The following is a 20,412-nucleotide window of genomic DNA, read 5'->3' on the forward strand; positions in this document are numbered from 1 at the left end:
CCGTTGACGTAAGGCTCCGCCCACATTAGTACTTCCGTCGATTTATCTACAATTTTTTTTTTTTTTAAAGTCTTTAAATTATACGACAGACATTTCTACGAAATGTATCAAAGGTGCCAAAAAAAAATGGCAAACGAATGTTTTACGGGAAAACAATTCAGCAAATGAACGTCTAAAGATGCAATAGACCGTTTACGCCGGCAGGTGGCAGCATAGTTTAACTTTCACATCTGAACCTAAAAGCTGCCTCCTCTTCCTAATCTTCATCATACGTGACAACATGCTGTAATATGTTGTGATTCCCACATTGATTGTTCCCTGATTATGTGTATATAGTGTAGTGTACATAGTGGATCCCATTGGCAAAAAGATAAATCCCCAATTAGTTTTCAAGAGGATTAATTCTAAAGATTCAAAATTTGTCTTGCACTTGGAGAAACATTTAGCGCAGCAGTGGGGATTTGAGAGTCAATATAAGCAATGAATAAAACCATAAAATACCAGACAAATGACAGAAAATACAATAAATGTTTTTCTTTTCTTTATCCCCTCTGTTTGCTAGGGCTATGATGTCAAACAATTTAAGAGTATTATTTAGTGTATTATATAGGCACCTTTATATGTGTGTTCAAGTAGACATTGCTTACTTTGTGATCACATTGGGATTATTATTTATGTTTTAATTCTGCATGCATGGTACGATATATTCATTTAATTTACTAACAATCACCTTGTTGCCATTTTGTTTACAAGATTACCTGCCTGTATTGTGGATAAAAGGCCGAGGGACACTTTGGACTACACTACGGGCCTGTGACACTCAGGACAGACAAAACCTCTGATCCTAGTAGTCCTACATTTAGCACTCCAGCCCACCTGATGTGCTTGTCTGAAGACTTTGTTAGAAACGTGCAACATCTTGGGAGGCATCAGTACTAACCACTGTGCAACCATGCCACCCACATCACATACAGTCAAAGGAAACTGCTGCACGTATCCACAAACACACACAATCCAGTCAGTGACTTCCAGAAGACCTTCCTGGAAGATTGTAATAACTGTTCCAGTAGTCACGACATGCCTCATAAAACAAAGGAGAACCCCGTGATTTTATGCTTTTTCATGCAATTTACGGGAAAATGCAATTATGCTCAACACCAGTTCAGTTGGCTCTCAGATGCACTTGTAAATGTTGTGCCTCTTTAATTGAAGGTCTACTTCCAAACACACAAAGAGGAGTGTTTTCCATCACTTTACATGGACATTACATGGACTTATATTCATTTCCTGGAGATTTACCTGAAACCTAACCATAACCACTACTAATCTTCAACCAAGTCTACACCTTCAAATTTATGGATTCACATTATGGGGGCTTGTTTTTTGTCCAAAAATGTAAACAGATTTATGTCGCAACGTGAGTAATACAAGTACACGCGCGCGCGCGCGCGCGCACACACACACACACACACACACACACACACACAGCAGTTGGTATGTTTGAAAGTCCCTGACAATACACAATGCATATATTCTTAGCATGGGTGGCCTGTAATTACACTGACGGGCACACAAAGATAAACATGCATAGACAGTGGTCATGAAAGAGACAGACATGTTGCAAGTAATGAAACAAATTTATTGAATCTTCCAGTAGAGACTTGATATTCATGGAATAAAACTGCTTTTCTGGGAGCTTTACTGAGCAAAACAGAAAGAAGGAGCAAAACAAAACAAAAACTAAACAGAGGCAACATGTGAAAGTGCAGACAAAACAAAAAAAAATATGTTCAAAAATACAAAAAGAATGTAAAGAGTGTAACAGTTTAATGGCAAAGAAGATTTCTCAAAGCATAAAAGAATTTAATGGCATCTTATTAAAAAAAAAAAAAAAAAAAAAAAAAGTCATATTGGGACATCAGTAACTGACACCCTTTTTCTCAGTCAACAATTAAAATTTGAATGCTCAACATTTTCCCATAACAGTCAGTTAACAAGTTTTGCTGAGTCGATGTAATAAGAGAATGAGGTACAGTCACTGAAATATTTATGTCCTCAATGTGACTCCATATTTGACACATTGATTCTGCTGCAGTCTACAGCAGGGGACAAACTAAACTGTAGTCGTGTTTGCTTCTGCTTCATGTTCAGCTACCAGTCTTAAATGTGTAACACTACACTAACCAAACTATGCTTTGCAAAAACCAGACTGCACAGCACATATTCTAATAGTGATATAGCTAAACACTATTCTTTTTTTTGCTTGTAAAATTCATTTGAAACACAAGTGTAACACAAGATGAGCAACACTTAAACTTTAGTGTTTTATGTGTGAAATGCCCTTTTAGTGCCATGCCCCACACTAAACCCTGAACGCTCAAATGCCCCCTAATTTTGCCCTCATATTATTTTTTACCATCTGTGTGATATGGGATTTCATTTTTGATGTTATAATAACTTTAAACTGTAATAATTTATTAACCTAAAAAAGAACATTTTGACCTTGTTAACGTATTTGAAGATGATTGAAATGTTCCATTCATACTGGTCATCCTCCAAATCCCTGCCAACCTTGTACATTTTCATAAGTACATTTCATGCCAGCCTCACTGCAGTCCAACAGAAAACAGCGGCCAACTACAATTTGGGCGACCTGGAATGTCCCGTAATTGTTGTGACTACACGCGTATATCTGGATTTCTGAGGGAATATTTAGATGCAGACTAGTTATGAGTGAGAATAATAGAGCAATGAAAAAGAGAAAGCTGTGGGAGCAAGATCAGAGAGGATACCTGCGTCACGATAAGTGTGATGGTCTAATTATTACAGTTGGTCACAAAGATCAAGTATCTTCCAGTTGCATCACGCTCACTTTGCTTACTCCTCTCCCAGTCTGTAAATGTGCCCAATTCAGACATCCTTCAAGTAGAGAACAAACCTACCCATTTAACAACCCGCCCAACCTCGCAGGTCCCAGATCAGCTTGTGCTTCAGTCAAATACTCGATCAGCTGTGGACGACTGACTGAACCACAAACCAGTCTGGGACAAGCTAGCCCCTATTCTTGCTACTGAGACCAAAATGCTGGGGTATGGACAGCCACAGGGCTGAGGACAGTGACGCCTAGGAGACGGAGGATATAGGGTTGTGGGGGGAGCCCATCTGGGTCAGCACCTTATCCAACCACTGCAGTGGTCCATGCAGGTGGATCTCGATCCAGCAGGGGGTGCTGGTCACATCTTGGCGGTGGTACTCTGCTCCCCAGCCCTGAAATGCAGGAAAACACATGATTCTTAATAATACTACAAGACTCTACCCGTTTTAGTTGCACTTGAAGTTCTTCCTAAAATGTAGGATTCATTAAAAATGTTATTTTGACTGTTTAATATTAGTACTGGGCTTGTTGGTTAATATTTGACTTATCAAGACGTCCAGTGTTGATATTATCAGAGAATTTTACAACCAAGTGTTGTTTTAAGGGCAGTTTTATAGAGTCATAATGTGGTTGTGGCTGTTTGGAATTTAGCGTAGCTGTTAGTGATAGGTGATGAGTCCAATAATGGATACGTTTTTAGCAATTTCACACTTTTTTTTAAAAGAAGTAGCTACTGATTAAATGTTGTCAAGCATCCAGTTGGTGTTTAGCATAGAGGAGAAACATGAAAACAAAAAGAGCTCTGAGGCCAGACATTGGCATGATTTATTAAAGGTTTAGTGTGTAGGATTTAGGCGCTCTATTGGCAGAAATGTATTATAATATAATATATTACCATAGGGTGCCTTTCTAATTTTTATTGCCATGAGTTTCTCCTACACTCTTGAAATGGGAGGATGAGGCGAAGGGTGTCCAGTTGGTTGAAATCTGCAACCTCACCATTAGCTGCTACTAAATCCTACACACTGCTCCTTTAAGAATGACTCAACTGTAAAACAAAATAGTAAATTGATCGTAAATGTAGCAAGTTGTTTTATATCTTCATGAAGAAAATCCAAACCAATCTACCTTAACAAAGCTCATGCGGATGGTACACATCTTGGTGAGCTCGTAAACGGCCTCAAAGCCGTGGTTGACGGACTGAGCCAGCAGCTCAGCGAACTCCTGGTTGTTGAAAATCTTGAGGCTGCAGCCGCTTGGAATCTTGCACACAGTTGTGGGATGGAAGCCGTGGTGGTAGTTACAGTTACGACTCTGGACGAAGATACTGCTGTCACTCAAACACTCTGCATACACCTCCCCACCGACGTAATACAGATGGACACCTAAGAGGTAGCAGGAGCGAATCAGGAGTTAAGTCACCTGAATTAGCAAAACATCAGGGTGGTCAATGTAAAATCAATACACTTAAATGGTTAGTCAATTTGTTGTTATTGTTGTGTTCCCTGCAGACAACATGAATTGATTTAGTCTCATCTGCTGACAATCTGTGCATAACACTCATTGACAGATTTTCCAGGCTGCACCTTTGCCGATGTGCCGCCGGGTGTTCTCGATGGTAGAGTTGCGGTTGACGTTGGAGAGCAGGCCGAGGCAGAACCGGTTGCGGTTGTTGGAGGGATCTGTGAAGCCATCTACGAGCACGCTGGTGGAGGACGCCTGGAACGCCTCTCCAACGCGATTGTTGAGCTCGTAGTAAACAATAGAGCACCAGTGCTTGGGTTCCTCGTAGGCCACCGGCTGCACATCTGCACAGGAAACACATTAACAGGTCACAGGGGTGATCTGAGTACACTGTACACGCAGACGCACACACACACACACACACACACACACACACACAGCACATTCAAGACACCACTGTGCAGATAAGCTGCCAGGAGGCATTGATGCCTGCAGATTGTTTTAAATCTTACTCATCTATGCAGTTATTGTCCCATGTAGCCCATTACAATGATCTGAATAAACATATAGGACCCACTTGCTACATTTGTGTACATTTAGGCCAACCAAAATCAATGCAGACTGTCTGTGGTCTATGTGCCAGACTTTATTGAGCTGGCTAACAGTCAGTCGAAGGGGCCTGGCCATGCTCTCTGTGCCCGCTATCTCTGTGCAAGTCAGTGCCAGTTGGCCTCATCCTCTCTGAGAGAGAGAGAAATAAATCATGTTTATCTAAGCACATACTTCGATCAAACTTCCTCTGTGGCGCGGCACTGGCAAGCAGGTGTGTTTTGTCTGTCCGAGTCCCAGAGCTGGCCTACAATAGAAACCTACTCCCCGTGTACAGGATGCAGCTTGTGGAAAAGGACTCCCCAAACTCCCACTTCCACCTGACAAAGCTTTCAACAGCTCTTCCCACTACTGTTGTCACTACTGCCGTGTCTGGGCAGCAGCTATGAGCTTTGAGTGCACATTGGTACAAAAGTACAAATGTTTTGGTGGTCAGGTGCACAAAGTTATTGCAGCCTCTCGCTAGTTTAATTTTGAAAATAAATTACAATTTGGGCCTTTGTTTATGCCCTTGTTTGTTCCTGTACTAAAAAACTGCTGAGCCAGTAGGTCAATAAACAGACTGTAAACAAGCCAACAGTTTAGACAGATTATGTAGATCAGTGGTCCCCACCGCGCGGGTGTGGATCCCAACATGAAGTCAATAAGATGATGACCACAGTGTGAAATGAGAAAATAACTAATTTCTGTACCAGCAAATTCTTTTCACACTTTAAAAAAAAAAATACTGCATAGCTTCCTTCTTTTTGCCTTCGAAATGAATCTGAGGTGAAAACCACAAGATATGCAGAAAGAAGGTGAGAATTGTTCATTTAGGTCAAAGTTGAACCAGAAAGTCGATGTGTAAACTTTGATGGATTTTTATGTCAAAGAGTTTCAGAAATAATTTTACAGTTACTGTTGTTATCTCTTCCAAAAAGGTTTTGCTAACATGATGGTTTGTTTCTCTCTGATTATCCGACGACTTATACTCATGTTTTTCCCTGTCTAACTTCTTTTTACCAATGGTGCCATGTTTCTAGATCTCAGTATCTACTTTGGTGAGTTTTTATTACTGACAGAAGTTATGACAAAACCCATAAGACAGACAGGGTTTTGCTTTGATTCAGATGGTTTTGAATCCACTACATGTCTATTGCATCGTCTATTACGAATTCATGAATGCAGCTCAGATGTGTCTGACTAGCGCAATAAAATCCAAACCACCACGTCGAGATAGCAACAATTATTGCACCGCATTTCGGATTTTGAAAGTTGGAGGTAATTAGTGAATCTTATCGTTAACGAGTTTCAAGTCATTACCACCAGCAGAGATGACATAAGCCCCGGCTTTTATAGGCCTCATAAAAGTGCTCTGAGGCCTGGCTTCATTTGCTGAGGCTTTGAGTTTCCCCTGGGCTTACACCCACAGACAAAGCCCCACTGTAAACTGGCAGAGACCCTGCCCACACACTGCTTTATCTGACAGGATATGGCATCGTGATTCCATTGAGGCTTTTCTGTCTGTTTTGTATTTTGAAGTTTGACCACAAGAGAAAAAGTAATTTAAAAAAACAACCAGGCTCCCTGGAAGTCTTTGCACCTGCAGATCAAGCGAGCAGGTGCACACAGTTTTATGTGGATGACATCACAAGAAACAAAGGAACACAAGGACGTGTGTGTGTGTGTGTGTGTGTGTGTGTGTGTGTGTGTGTGTGTGTGTGTGTGTGTGTGTGTGTGTGTGTGTGTGTGTGTGTGTGTGTGTGTGTGTGTGTGTGTGTGTGTGTGAGAGATAGTGACTGCCATGGTTACCTGGCCGATTGTTAGTCTCTAGGGGCAAGGGTGGAACCATGAGGTTGGTATCCATCGGCTGGGGGCAATCCTGAGTCATCTGCTCCTCTGGGGGCATGTAGGCAGGAGGGGGAGTCTCTGCATCAGGAAGGAGGCAGCACAAAGTGAAGTGCGTTGTTGTGGTTCAGCATAGAGGAAAATAAAGACAACTCAAAGACAATTCAGTAGTCTGTCTCACCTGGCATCTGGAATGGACTGCCAGGGTCGGAGCTGGATGGTGAATGAGGGAAGGTGGCGCTGCTGCCACTCCCGGGTGAGTTCGGGTAGCTGTTTCCCGGCGAATTGGGGAAAGGCATCGTGTTAGCCTGAGGAAAGGACTCTGGGAAGGTGGCATTCTGGGGCATGTGCGGCTCGTTCTGCTGTAGAGGGTTGCGGAAGCGAGGCAACATTGTATGCTTGGCATTGAACTCGCTGTTCCTCGGTACCAAGACAGGAGGCAGCACTGAGGAGGCAGAAAAATAAAGGGAAGTGTTTAGGAAATGTAAAATGTCCAATATAACTGTACTCCACCAATAAGTGAACAAAATACTCGTGTTACACTCAGAGCTTTGAAACTGCTCATTACATATTTTTGACAGCTAGACCAATAAGCGCTATTCCTATTAAATCTACAGGAAGCTATTTTGTACTCTGTTCTGATCAGAGGCAGGAAGGGTTTATTATTTTCCAATTTCCATATAGTTAGTAGTCCCCCCCCCCCCCAAAAAAAAAAAAAAAAAAAAAAAACCCAGTCATTTTGAGTCTTATTTTATCATTAATGACGGGATTATTTTCAGATGGACACCAGAACACTAATCTGGAAGAGTGAATTTAGCAAATGACATAGAGAAAACGTTTTATTGACTCAGCCTTTTATGAGAGAAGTTGAATGGGAGTCTATGGAGCTGGAGGCTTTTTGGAGCCACCCGCTGCTGTTACAGCTTAAGGCACTTTTGCATGGGCCTCATTTTCAGAGCCAGAAGCTACATCCACTTTTATATACAGTCTATGCTCGAGACGAGCAACATGGCGCCGGCCAAATTCCAAAATTGAGGCTTCATAACGGCCGTTCACAAACCAATGGGTGACGTCACTGCTGTTTGCCGCTTGGTTACTACCAAGCTCTGGTAAAACATGTATCGCATGGTGAGATTAGATACTACGGTACAAACAGCAGACAAGAGGGAAGTCTACGAATAATCGTCAAATAGTTCCCAGCGAATATCGAGTCGTATTTTTGCTTGACATGCTAATCCCTAATCAGAGGCCAGGGATATAAAGATATGAAACATAAGATGATCTAAATTTGTCAACAATTGAACATTTTGCTTTATGCCAGTTCTGCCTTTACCATCTCAGGCAATGTTGTTAAACAATGTGCAGGTCTGTTTGATGGCAATTTTTATGATTGTTTACATTAAGGCTGATAAAACACCATGATAAATCAAAAACAGCTATTTCTGTCTTGTACAGGCAATTTATTAATTCACAACATATATCAAGAAATATCCTGTGATTTTAGGCTGTTTCTGTTGACTTTTTATTTGAATAAGTGAACGGTGAACTTGAGTGTTGCTAATTCAGACATGTGGGGCTGCAAATAACTAAATCAAGACGAGTGTATTGAGACTTAGTTACTTGCAGCCTCACAAGACTGAATTTCATCTAATCAAAAGTCAGAAAATAATGAAAAATAATAATGATGTCCTACCAACAGTCTAAAACCTTTATTCAGAGAAGTAGCTCCTCCTGGAATGAATGTTTGTCATCTTAACTTTATCTTTTACATGCACTAATCCAGTCTATTACTCTACCTTTATTTTATAGTCTACATTTGCCACCTATCAGAGTAAGAAAATGGACCTAGTTTTTACCTCAAATTCTTTGTTTTTTGTTTACTTTGTCTTCACAGATATTTGTTTGTCATTATAGATTTTACTGTATTGTGTTCCTTGTGTGTCCTTACTTTACTGTTATATGATTTATGTAACACCCACACAAATACTCACTATTACTAATGCAGAGCTTAATAAATCTTTACCCAATGATTAACTAATTGTTTCAGGGCTCTTGACATCATATGCAATCACATACAGTACAGACACATGTAAACTCAATAACGAAGTCATCTGATTCCATCATAATAAAAAAATTAAAAAAAATCTCTTTCTGGCACCCTCCCATGATTCAACAGTCTGAGCGCAGATGTCGTTGCATTTTTCAAATGTCAGCTTCCAGCCAGTTGGTCGTAGCCAGCAGTATTTGGCCCATACTCTCGGGTTTCTGCTCTGAAAAGACATTTTGAGTCGAGCCGTTCTTGTGGAATTCATCACTTAGGGTAAATATCCTGGCTGAGGGCTATTCAGGTGCAGTACAAACCGCAGAGATATGTCCCATTTGTGCCTATAAATGCCTGTGCAGATAAATAAAGCTGGTGCTGAAATTTTAGATGTGGCTCGCGATGCCGCCAGTATTCCTGCAGGTAGCCCGTGTGAGCTACAGCGGGCCGATGCATCAATGTAGCAGTTTATTTCAAAGGCTATATGTAGAGCAGGCGGACAGCTGTGGTGATGTGTAGAATAGTGGAGACATTGACAGGATGTGTGTGTGTGTGTGTGTGTGTGTGTGTGTGTGTGTGTGTGTGTGTGTGTGCGTGCGTGCGTGCGTGCGTGTGTGTGTGTGTGTGTGTGTGTGTGTGTGTGTGTGTGTGTGTGTGTGTGTGTGTGTGTGTGTGTGTGTGTGTGTGTGTGTGTGTGTGTGTGTGTGTGTGTGTGTGTGTGTGTGTGTGTGTGTGTGTGTGTGTGTGTGTGTGTGTGGTGTGTGTGTGTGTGTGTGTGTGTGTGTGTGTGTGTGTGTGTGTGGAGGGGGGGGGAGTAGTGTGGACAGACAGGTGCTGTGGGGTTCAATCACCTCTTAGCCCTCTTGTCTTCCACCCGCTGCTAAAACAAAATGTGTGCAAGGCAGGCAACAGCTCTTTCCTCCCATTGTGTGTGGGTGACTGCCTTCCTGTTCTCGCCATCCTCAGAGAAATTGTGCCTGCGAGTGTGTGCGTGTGTGTCCTCGTTTTTGTAACATGCGTGCAAGTGTGAGAGTGTGTGTGCATGTGTCGACATGTGTGCAAAAAAAAAATAAGCGCCTACAGTACAGAGCATGCCCAAAACAAAGCTCTCATTCTCCCCCGGATGGAATTTCCTGCTCTGTACACACATGAGCGAACACACACACACACACACACACACACACACACACACACACACACACACACACACACACACACACACACACACACACACACACACACACACACACACACACACACACTTGGCCCTTTACACACGTTACACCCTGCACAGCTGTTTTGATCTTGTCAGCTGACCTTTATTTTCTGTTTAGTAAGAGGCCAAATAGTGTTTGATTTGTCTTATTTCAGCAGTCAAAACCCTGAATGACCTACCGGAGGAAATAAGGCCCGGCTGGTTCACTATCCTTTTTCAAATCTATCTCTAAACAGAGAGCTTTACTTAGCTTAAGATTTTGCTTGAGTTTTTTTTTTTTGTTGTCTTTAAAAGACCCTTAAAAGTATTTTAAACAGCTCTTTTGCCATATTATTTTCCTTTTATTAGAAAAACCATGTAAGCCAAATCAAACCAGGAAATCATAGTATATGTTTTCTAACCACTAGGCCAGGATGTCCTCAGATTTGTATTATTATGATTTTTGTTTGTATTCTTTTTCAGGCTTTAAATTTACACCGTTTAATTATCTGTGTTATAGTGTATATGGAAGCACCAATCCAACTTTTTCCACCAACTCAACGCAGAGTGTGTCTTTTCTGATAACAGAAGGCTCTTTTTTTTTTTTTCCAAATTTAAAATCTCTGCCTCTCACAGATTGAAACTCATCGGATTTTACACAAGCAAACACGAGACTAGTGATTTCATAAATGTAACTGATGTAAACACTGACAAAGAGTCTGTATGTCTGATTGTGGCTCATACTAAGGTCAGTATCAGTACACAAATATATACATCGCTAGTTACTTCATGAAGATGTCCCTCACCTGGACTGTCCACCCGTTTGTAGTGGTAGGGATTGATGCACACATCCTTCTGTTTGGAGCCAAAGGGGTACTCGCAGCACTCCAGCGCCTTCAGCTCGTGGTGGGACTGCAGGTCAGGCCAGCGCCACACCCGACAATAGATGACATGCGGCAGACCTTTCCTGTGGGACACCTGCAGCCGTCCGTCCAGCGAGCGAGGGATTGTCACACAGTTACTGGGCTGACCCGGGCAGCTGAGAGCCCGCTCCAGCTCCTCCATGGCTCCCTTCTTCTTTTTCAGTTTCTTAACCAGAGCATCCACAGCCTTTTCCGCCCATTTCTCTTCCTCGTCTCCCTGCTTCCAACCCAGCAGCCGTTTGACCGCTGGGCTGGTGAAGGAGAAAAGCGAGGTGACATTCATATTGGACAAGCTGCCCTCCTCCCTTCTCCTGACAGAAGTGTGATCAGCAACGGGAGACTGTCCAGCCTCAGAAGACAGGTGAAATATTATTTGAACGTTTTTGTTTTCTGAAGAGTTTCAGATAATCCTCAACTTTTCAAGATGTAAGATCAGGTCCTCTCGACAGTCACTGGAAGAAAAGGAGAAGAATCTCGTGTGAGTTCAAATGTACACCGACAGATACGTCACACACTTTCTCCTGATATTACACTGAACACGAGCATACATTTCTTCTTCTTTTACAACACATGCAGCCTCGATGTCTGACACCAGAAAACGGAGGGAACAGCCCTTGGTGAAGCCAAGGATGATGTCACTGTTATAGCCAGTATGGTTATGTCAGTCATGACTTCTGGGAAACTGGCAGAGGAGTCACAGTGGACGCCCCCCTGCGAACATCAGCCCTGACCAGACATTCTCCAGATAGCTTCCTGTCCGTATGGCTTGTCACATTACCACCAATTACTAATGTCATTTACAGCAAAGGGCTTCAAGTACTGTACACACCCTACACAACCTAGAGGAACAGACTGCTGAGGAATTCAACGTTCAACACTTGTAGAAGATATTTAGTCAAGAATATTATCAGAAATTATGAGTGCAACTAATATTGTATTTGTACACACTAGCGTGAAATTAATCAAAAACAATGGTCATAAAATCCTACTTTTCATCAGTTAACTAATCCAATATCAATATTGTTCTTGATCAATTTTCTGTTAAATTAACACAAAATCCCTTTTTTCTGACTTTGGAACTGCAACACGACAACATTTAGATACATTTTATGCCAACGTAATCAAGTACACAGATATCTTTAGGTATTGAGTTCTCTGGATTAAAAATAGTCTAATTTTATCATTATATATTCATATTTTACTGTTTCTCAGCTTAATTTTCTTCAAATGTACCACAATGTTTCATCTACAAAACCTTCCCATTGTTTTACCCCAGTTGTGCCAACTGTAGATTAAAGCTTTCCAATAGGCTCTCCCACACACACACACACACACACACACACACACACACACACACACACACACACACACACACACACACACACACACACACACACACACACACACACACACACACACACACACACACACACACACACCATGGTAAGTATAAGGTGTATATGTGAGATTTGAAAAAACCTTCTTTCAGATTTGAGAGGAAGGAAACTTTCAATTAGCAACCTGCTGAGGCAAATGTTCTATAAAGCTTCAACACCACAAACCAGCAAACACTGGTGTCGGGCAGGAATCTGGCAATGTGCAGGACAATAAAAAGGAAGTGCATGTGGACCCCTGGATAAATGTGCCCATTCACTGGGGTCCCAGAGGAGCAATTCAGTAGCCAGAAGGTACGAGCGTTCTAGCTTTTAAAAGGCAAACAAGAGCCCATTGAGCACTCTCTCTTCCACCTTCTTTTCAAGTTTTGCCTGAATGCAATTAGGGAGATAAAACATAGTTATGGTTGAGGTTTAGCTGCGGGTAAATGTTCAGATGCAATCCCAGAATCAAATAAACAGCGCGTCAGAAATCCAGCATCATTTATCCGTACTGACTCATCTGTGAGGAGGATACATCGCTCCCTGACAGTAAAGCCTGTCAGTATATTGGATTTCCTACGAGCAGGAACAAATACATCATTAAGACTGCTCTGTAGTTATTCCTGGCCCTTCAGATTATGGGATGAATTGCGATTTCTATCTTTGTCAGCTAGTGCATGTGCACACTACATCATCGTGCTGGCCAACGGGCAGCGAAGTCTGATGCGAACAGGTGCTGTTTACAACGTATCTGTGTGTTTGTGTTGTGGAGGCCATGGATGCTTACTATCGCCAACTGCACTGACTGGAAAGCTGCAACTTGCAACTAAAATTAGGTTATCCATTTGAATAACATTGGCTCATCTAAAAAGTGACACTGAACTACAAACATGCGAGGGTGGGGACAGAAGGGGAGGTGGGGGGAACTGGTACGTCTCAGTACATCTCAGTACCGATGTCCTATATGACCCAAGATCTTGCAACACTCCCTGTGAGCACATTAGGAGATCAACTCGCCACCTTCAAAGGAACAGAAAACACGTTGTCGAATTGTCTTCATGTGTCATCGAAACCAAAGCAGTGACATCGCTTACTTTTGCTGAGTACTGCAGGTTTTTCCACAGGTGCAGAGGGGGAGAGAAGAAGGTGGTCTGACTGATTCTTCATGTTCACATATCAAAAACACTCTTTCCACCGTAGTAAAAAAAAAACTGTTAAGGATGATTGGATTGGCATTAAAAATATGACAAAGGAATAATTGTTTGGATTAATGGTGTAACGTAATATAAAGGTAAAAAAAAAAGAATGCTGCTTTTGCTTTTAACACAAGTAGCCATCTAAAAACATTTTTATGTACATCAGGAAATGTCTAACGAAACAACAAGTAATCAAGATGTTAAATAGGGCCAGACTTCTGGCAGATACTTTTGGTACTTTTTGGATCCTCAAAGATATGACCCATTTCTTTTCTGTCCCAAAAATGTCCAACAAATCAACAATGCTGGCTGGTTGCTATAACACAGATTCAACAGTTCACTTGATCTTAATGAGTACGCCCCGGAAACTCTAAAAGCCAATGTTTCTCTACACCGTGACCTTGCCGGTGTCAAAACTGACTCAACGCATCTTCAAACAAAGCAGAGCGTGTACTTCAGAGCTGCGAGTGGAGCACAAGAATGAAGCACACGGTTCAAAGGGGAATAAACAGCAACATCATATTTGTATGAGTTGTCATCCAGACATAGAAGAAGTCATTCTGATCCAGCTGCTTTGATGGCCTCTCTGTAACAGCCAGCACTATCAGCACAAGCGCAGGACTCGCAGCACAAAGACAAACTTGAATCCACTTCAGACGGAAGATTCTAGAAAGCTCTGGATAACTAACATCTGGAGCAGATGCAACAATCCTCCACTGTCACTCAGCTGCAGCTGCAGGCCGTGTCTCTTGGATATTTCCAAACCTGACAGTCAATAATATGTGACTGCTTGCACGACCACATGCGTATTTAAAGGGCCTGATACAGCACTGTGTTATTTCTTTGGACAATGGTAGTTTAGAGTTGTCAGTGAGGCAGTCAAAATATAAAGGCGCCAGAGAGCCTCGCTCTTCCTATATCTATGTACAGACGAGGAAGTCTGCATGACATAACGGTGTTTTTGTGCACCAACTCTCTGGAAAATTCTCCTTTTTGGTGCTTTTTGGTGCACATGTTGTCACCTTGAAAGATTTTAATTTCAGCCATTCTCACTTGGAGAAAAGTTTAAGCCTCAATTGTTCACTAAATCACCAAGTACCCTGACAGTGGAGGGAACCTCTTTACATTTGACTTCTTCATTCAGAGTGATTATGTTCATATTAGCTGATTTCTGTTTGGGGGAATGACTTTTTTTGTTGTTGTTGTTGTGATCTAACCAATCCATATTGATTGACAAGTCTCTGTTACTTTCAGTCAACGGACACTCTTAATGCCAAGTTCACCCAAAAGTAGTTGATCTTATCAGAATCACGGCTGTCACAATTATAAAATTCTAGATGATGAATAATTGTCATAAAAATAACTGTTATAATAATAATTGTCTTATTCTGTTCACTTTATGTTGCTATTAATATAAGCCTAATTATAGCTGACTAATATACTTACTTAGGAAGAAGAAGACCCATTTAGTGGCTGTGGTGTTTGGCTGTGGTGTTTGGCCGTGCCACTAAATCCATCATGTTTATGTAAATAAATACTCATCAAAATGTCGTCAGCTGAATATTAGAAGTTAAACACCTTGAGATAAACAGGTGGTGAAGCTAATTTTTCACCAACTTTGAAAAATGCCCATTACAACTTCCCAGAGCCGAAGATATCCAAATCGATTGTTTTGCCCCAAAACCAGGCGAATACACAAATGTAGTAACATAATATTGTAATACTGAACAAACGGCAACTCCCCACATGCAGTGTGTGAAGCTGAAAACACAGAATGTTTGGCTTATTAAATTAAATGACTAATTGATATTCTGCTGCAGTTAACACTTATTTTCATTTCCCATTTAACTGCTGATTTATTCTTTGGTTGATTGATTAAAATGTATCAATAAAAGGTCAGAGAAAAAAAAGCAAAAATTCCCCATCATGATTTAAGTCCAAGAAGCGTCTTGAATTGTCTTGTTTTGCCTGACCTACAGTCAACACCCCAAAATATTCAGTTTGATGTCAGACAAAGAAAGCAACCAAAGCCTAACAATGGAGGAGCTGGAATCAATAAATTACTAACAGATTTAAGTGATTATCCAAATAACTTCTGATTATGTTCACTTTCTGATGACCAAAAATCAATTAATTCTTTCAGCATAAAACTAATTATTCCAAATTGTTGGATCCTTTTGGGAGATTGACTCGTTTTAGCATTAATTTTCAATCCTGATTAAATGATTAAATTAGCTCAGTCAACATGTATTCCATACATCAAATATCTAATAATAATTTACATCAAATATCTATCTGTAGCACCCCGTATGTCTGACGCAGGCACTGAGTCGCCGCACAGATGCCTGCAGTGGCCTTGGCTGCTGCTCTCCTCCCTATAAAAACTGAAACGCACACCATCATTTACACAACAGCTCCATAAAAGCCACTCTGACATTCCCAACAGCCGAGTCCGGGCGGTGCTCTCTTACTATTGCGTTAGTGGTAGCTTGTTATGGACATCAGTTAGCCCACCGGACAGAGACTAAGGCTAATGGGAGCACAGAGTGGGATCATGCGACACTGACAGGCGGAGGCTTTGACCCACCTGGTGCGAGCTGTTAGCCACTACACTAGCCCCATGGATCATCTTGCACCGCTCCAGTGTCTGTTAATCAATTTAGGCCTGGGCTGTGTAGGATGAGGAGGCAGTAATGATGCTCTCTGGACCCTCCCCGGGGACGCAGCATTATAAAGAAGCTACATTATTTATCAGCAGGGTCCTGGATGGGGCCTCCATTAACCCTCGCTCAATGGAGTCACTGGCTATAAACAGAGGAGTGCAGGAAGAGAGAGGGTGATAGATAAAGAGCAAGAGAGACGAAGAGAGGGGGAATGATGCAGAGGGAGAAAGAGAGGAAGAAAGTGAGAGTGATGTGAAGCCAGAGATCTGAGACAGACGGAGAACGCTCATATATCTGGTCTCCTCACCGAGCACTTCAAGATGAAGTGCCTTCAAGGGTCAGTACTGAGTAAATAGTGACACGACAAGGATGCAATTTATGCATTTTTAACATCTTAAAAGAAAATGACACAAAGATAGATATTAGCTATCACAACAAGTGGTCAGATGGGCTGAGTAATGTTAGATATTTGTATACGAGTACTGATATATTAATTTAATTAAATACAGTTTTATGTTTTACAAAACATTTTTTATTTCTTAAGCAAAAATGCCAAACAATAACTGGTGCCAGTTTATCAAACGAGAGTATTTCCTGTCTGTTTTATATGTTGTGAATTGAGTATTGGACTGTTGGTCAGACAAAATATGTGATAAAGAGATGTCACCTTGTGCTCTGGCAAATTACAAAAAAACATGTTCCATCACATTTTGTCATTTCATAGTCTAAATGATTTATGATATGAATTATTAACAGTGAAAATAATCTGCTGCAGCACAAGTAAACATGTTTTTCCCTCAAAAAGCTTCTTGGAAAATTTTAATTGAACTTAATTTAAACCAGGAACTGACTGATCATTTGATACAAGATGGAAAATCTGACCTGACATATGATGCCAACTTTTGGTATTTTACTTTTTCCTGACACTCAGTGCTACAGGTGGAGCTCCAGGAATAATTTAATCCTTTTAATTTTGTTTTTAAAAGAATTCTGAGCAAGAAAAAACTGAACAGTTTAACAGCTGAAAAATAAACCTGTCCGTTTTCTCTGGTTGACAAACATATAACAGGGACGCATCTTAGGGATTTCTTTACTGTATTTTCTTTCAAACTGTTGGCCAACTTGTAATATAGTATTAAGCTTTATCCTAATAATGGCCAATACATCAGCTGGTCCTTTTTGTTAATATTTCAGTTGGTTCCAAAAAGTATTGAGGTTCAAAAGCTGGTGGCCAGCAAATGCAGATTTGTTTGCCACAGCCACTCCAGTCAATGCAGCAGAAGAAGAGCAAAGCTTGAAATAACCACAGTCAGACATGAGGTGCTGCCCTGACTGACGAGACATGGCATTGACCCGGGAGGCTCCTTTAACTCACCGGGGTCACTTTTCCTCACCGACACCAACACATACTCAAGTCAGACTACTGCATTCATCAGAGGAACACACGGGAGTGAAACCAAGCTGTCACATCAGTTCCAGTATGACACAGAAAACACTGGGGAAAAAAAACCCACCAAATGTTGTCCAGACGTTGAAGGGTTTCTTTATGTCCCAGACACACCAGTCCACACACGACCACTGCAGACATAACCAGCAAACACATGGGTTTTCAAGCAGCTATCTCAAACATGCTTGGCACTCAGTGTTGGGTTTGTGTTGTGTTAGGGTGGACACCTCACCCCGACACATGGTAGGCTATGTTATCCTGACCGCACAGAGACACACAGGAGAGGGGCTACGACTCTTCTTGATTTTCTTTATCATTTAATCAAATGATTATTTTCTTCAACTAATCATTTACCTGTTACAACAATGACGTGGGGGAAAAAAAGTAGTGATAAAAACGGCATTTAAAATTTCTTCTAATGTCTACAATCTCCTCGTTTCATTTTATTAACAGTCTAAAACAGTCAACTAAAGGGTGCTTGGCATTTTTGTCTGACTGAATGACTTAAATGAGTAATCGATTATCGAAACCGTTGCTGATCCATTTTCTGCTCATCACCAAATCAACTCTGCAGCTCTTCACAGGAGGATTGTAGACATTACAGACAGACAGACAGACAGACAGACAGACAGTCAGTCAGTCAGTCAGACAGACAGTGAAATGTTTGTTTTAGGTATGAATAGGCTAAAAAGTAGTTTAAAGCTAAAAACGTATTACATTAAAGACAGGAATTACGCTCTTAAAGCATCAGGCCGTCATATCTGCAAAACAAACCAACACTGGTTTCACCTTTAAACAGAACTTAAAGACACACACCCAGAGTGCAAAACAATAAAACAATTGGAAGTCTATCACGGACAAGGACAAATTCCTGTCCTTTGGGTAATCTGATATGTCATCTTCAATAACGTCAGGAGATCTAGCCTTAGTAGCTGTAGGTCTTTCTCTCCCTCACTCTCTCTTTCTTTCTCAGTCTCCCTCTCATACACTCCTACACAAACACGAAATCATAAACATGATCGACATAACTTAAACACATGGGCCACATGTCCTCTGAAACACACAACAGCTTCAGCAGGTCTGCATCAACCATAAGACAATACAACCAGAAAAACTTCAATCAGTTCATCTAAAGAAACGTAATCATCAACAGTTGCAAAAACTGTTTAATAATTTCAGTCATTTATGAAGTAAAAAAAATGCTCAACGTTCACAGGTCCCTGCTTTGCAAAATGAAAGGATCTGTTGGCTTTTCTCTCTTTCAAATCAACATAAATGGAATATTTTGGATATTCGTCAGATAGCCATACAGCAACAAGCCATTTGAAGTCATCACTTTGGGCCTTGGTGGTCATTTTTCACATTTTTTTTTAGACTTAAAACTTTTAAGATTAAATCTGATAAAGTGAATACGACACAAGAAGACCACCCATTTATCCACATCATGCAGCTTAATGGGCAAAAATGCTCCTTTCTGTTTGCCTTCATTCACGGCTGAAAAGTCCTTACATAGTTTTTACTTACACCAGCATGTGTGGCTAAATGCTTTAAAGTGATTTGTGGACAACTAATTACATTTTAGTCCCCAAAAATCAGCACTTCTACCTCATTTCTAACGGAGGTTTTACTACAATACACAGCTTAAATTATAATAAGATAAATGAAGAAGCACAAAAATGTGTTCCTATTTACAGTCTGATACTGTGAGTAAAAGGAAGAAAAAAAAAAAAAAAGTTTGAAGCTGCCAAGTAACACACTGCTGTGCCGATTAACCGGTGGGATCTACTTCCCCACAAACAAAGCCATGCACAGTGCAGCGAATGAAAACACAGACAAAGAAACTTTTCATTTGGCATGTTAAAGAGACAACAAAAGTTTACAGTACCTTTTCTTCCTCTGCAGCTCTCTGCCTCTCCGTCTGTGGCTCCGCCTGTGTGCGCTCTCTGCCTGACTTGGGTCTGCTCGGCCTGGCGTCAGTGAGTCGCGGAGCCGCCTCACCCTCCGCTGAGCGCCAGTATCACGCCGCGGGATGCAGCCCCTGACAACAACAAGACCTACTTTTTACACATCTTAACATCTTCATTCACTGTGCGGAAATGGATTATGTAACTGCGAAACAATGCGGGTTTCTCGCTAATTTCGGAGAGGTTTTCACCAGTGGAGGGTTTCCTCTTCGGATGATGTGTTGTTGTTTGTTTTTTTTAGCTGCAAACTGGCTTGCTGAAGAGAATGAAATGTTATTTGTTTGGTGCATTTTGAAGAGAGAAAAAGCAGAAAACAGGCGGCCAGAACATCCTTGCAGAGTGATTACCATTACTTTGGGCAAGTGTCAAAAGTAATTGCACTGAGTGAATTTAAGTACTTTTTATCCCACTCCAGTAACTCCCAAAATACAAAAAAAACAACAACATCGTCTTAAATAAGGACATAAGGGACAGAATCTTTGTTTCTAGACAGTTCAGGACCATGCATGACTCCTGTGGGAATTGTATTTGGACTTTCTCTGATTGAAAAAAAAAGTGTTTCTTCTCCGAATGTGTCCAGTAATCTTTTGCAGTAGTTGAAATGATAGACGTGATTTATCTGTCGTGAACTCCTGAACTGCACCTTGTTAAGCCTGCCCCTCAGTCTTCCCCTCTTGCTTTGATTGTGCAAGGATAAGCACTCTTCTGTCAGGAGAACAAAAGTGTCCAAGAGCAGGTATAAGCACAGGTACGTGCTTACACATGCCACTGGCTCAGCTTCTCAGACCTGATGCAGGCTTTTTCCTCTGCATCATTTTGCAATGTTGCAAGG

General features: G+C 41.2%; 1 protein-coding gene across 2 annotated transcripts; it reads right to left on the reverse strand.

The window, feature by feature from the left end:
* Positions 1-1,618: 1,618 nt before the first annotated feature.
* Positions 1,619-19,583, reverse strand: smad1 (SMAD family member 1). Of its 2 annotated transcripts, none has more exons than XM_069689260.1 (7): positions 19,502-19,583; positions 10,818-11,386; positions 6,957-7,220; positions 6,740-6,856; positions 4,462-4,683; positions 4,004-4,260; positions 1,619-3,267 (listed from the first exon to the last, which is right to left on the reverse strand). In XM_069689260.1, the coding sequence occupies exons 2-7, from the start codon at positions 11,215-11,217 to the stop codon at positions 3,124-3,126; spliced, it is 1,404 nt and encodes a 467-aa protein (XP_069545361.1). In that variant the 5' UTR covers positions 11,218-11,386; positions 19,502-19,583; the 3' UTR covers positions 1,619-3,123. The 2 variants fall into 2 exon arrangements, with proteins under 2 accessions (XP_069545361.1, XP_069545362.1); XM_069689261.1 differs by lacking the exon at positions 19,502-19,583 and adding an exon at positions 16,094-16,118.
* Between the last annotated feature and the right edge of the window lie 829 nt (positions 19,584-20,412).

This window comes from Brachyistius frenatus, unplaced genomic scaffold (genome assembly GCF_029030835.1).
Source record: "Brachyistius frenatus isolate BFR_SWC_R1_liver_20210118 unplaced genomic scaffold, ASM2903083v1 Contig_7, whole genome shotgun sequence".
In the NCBI taxonomy this organism is placed as follows: domain Eukaryota; kingdom Metazoa; phylum Chordata; class Actinopteri; family Embiotocidae; genus Brachyistius; species Brachyistius frenatus.

Excerpts from the sequence above, each read along its gene's own strand:
- smad1 (XM_069689260.1), bottom strand. The coding sequence starts at position 11,217 with ATGAATGTCACCTCGCTTTTCTCCTTCACCAGCCCAGCGGTCAAACGG. Across the intron at positions 6,857-6,956 it reads CAGTCCATTCCAGATGCCAG|AGACTCCCCCTCCTGCCTAC; the intron begins GTGAGACAGACT and ends TTCCTGATGCAG. Across the intron at positions 4,261-4,461 it reads CCGGCGGCACATCGGCAAAG|GTGTCCATCTGTATTACGTC; the intron begins GTGCAGCCTGGA and ends GCTACCTCTTAG.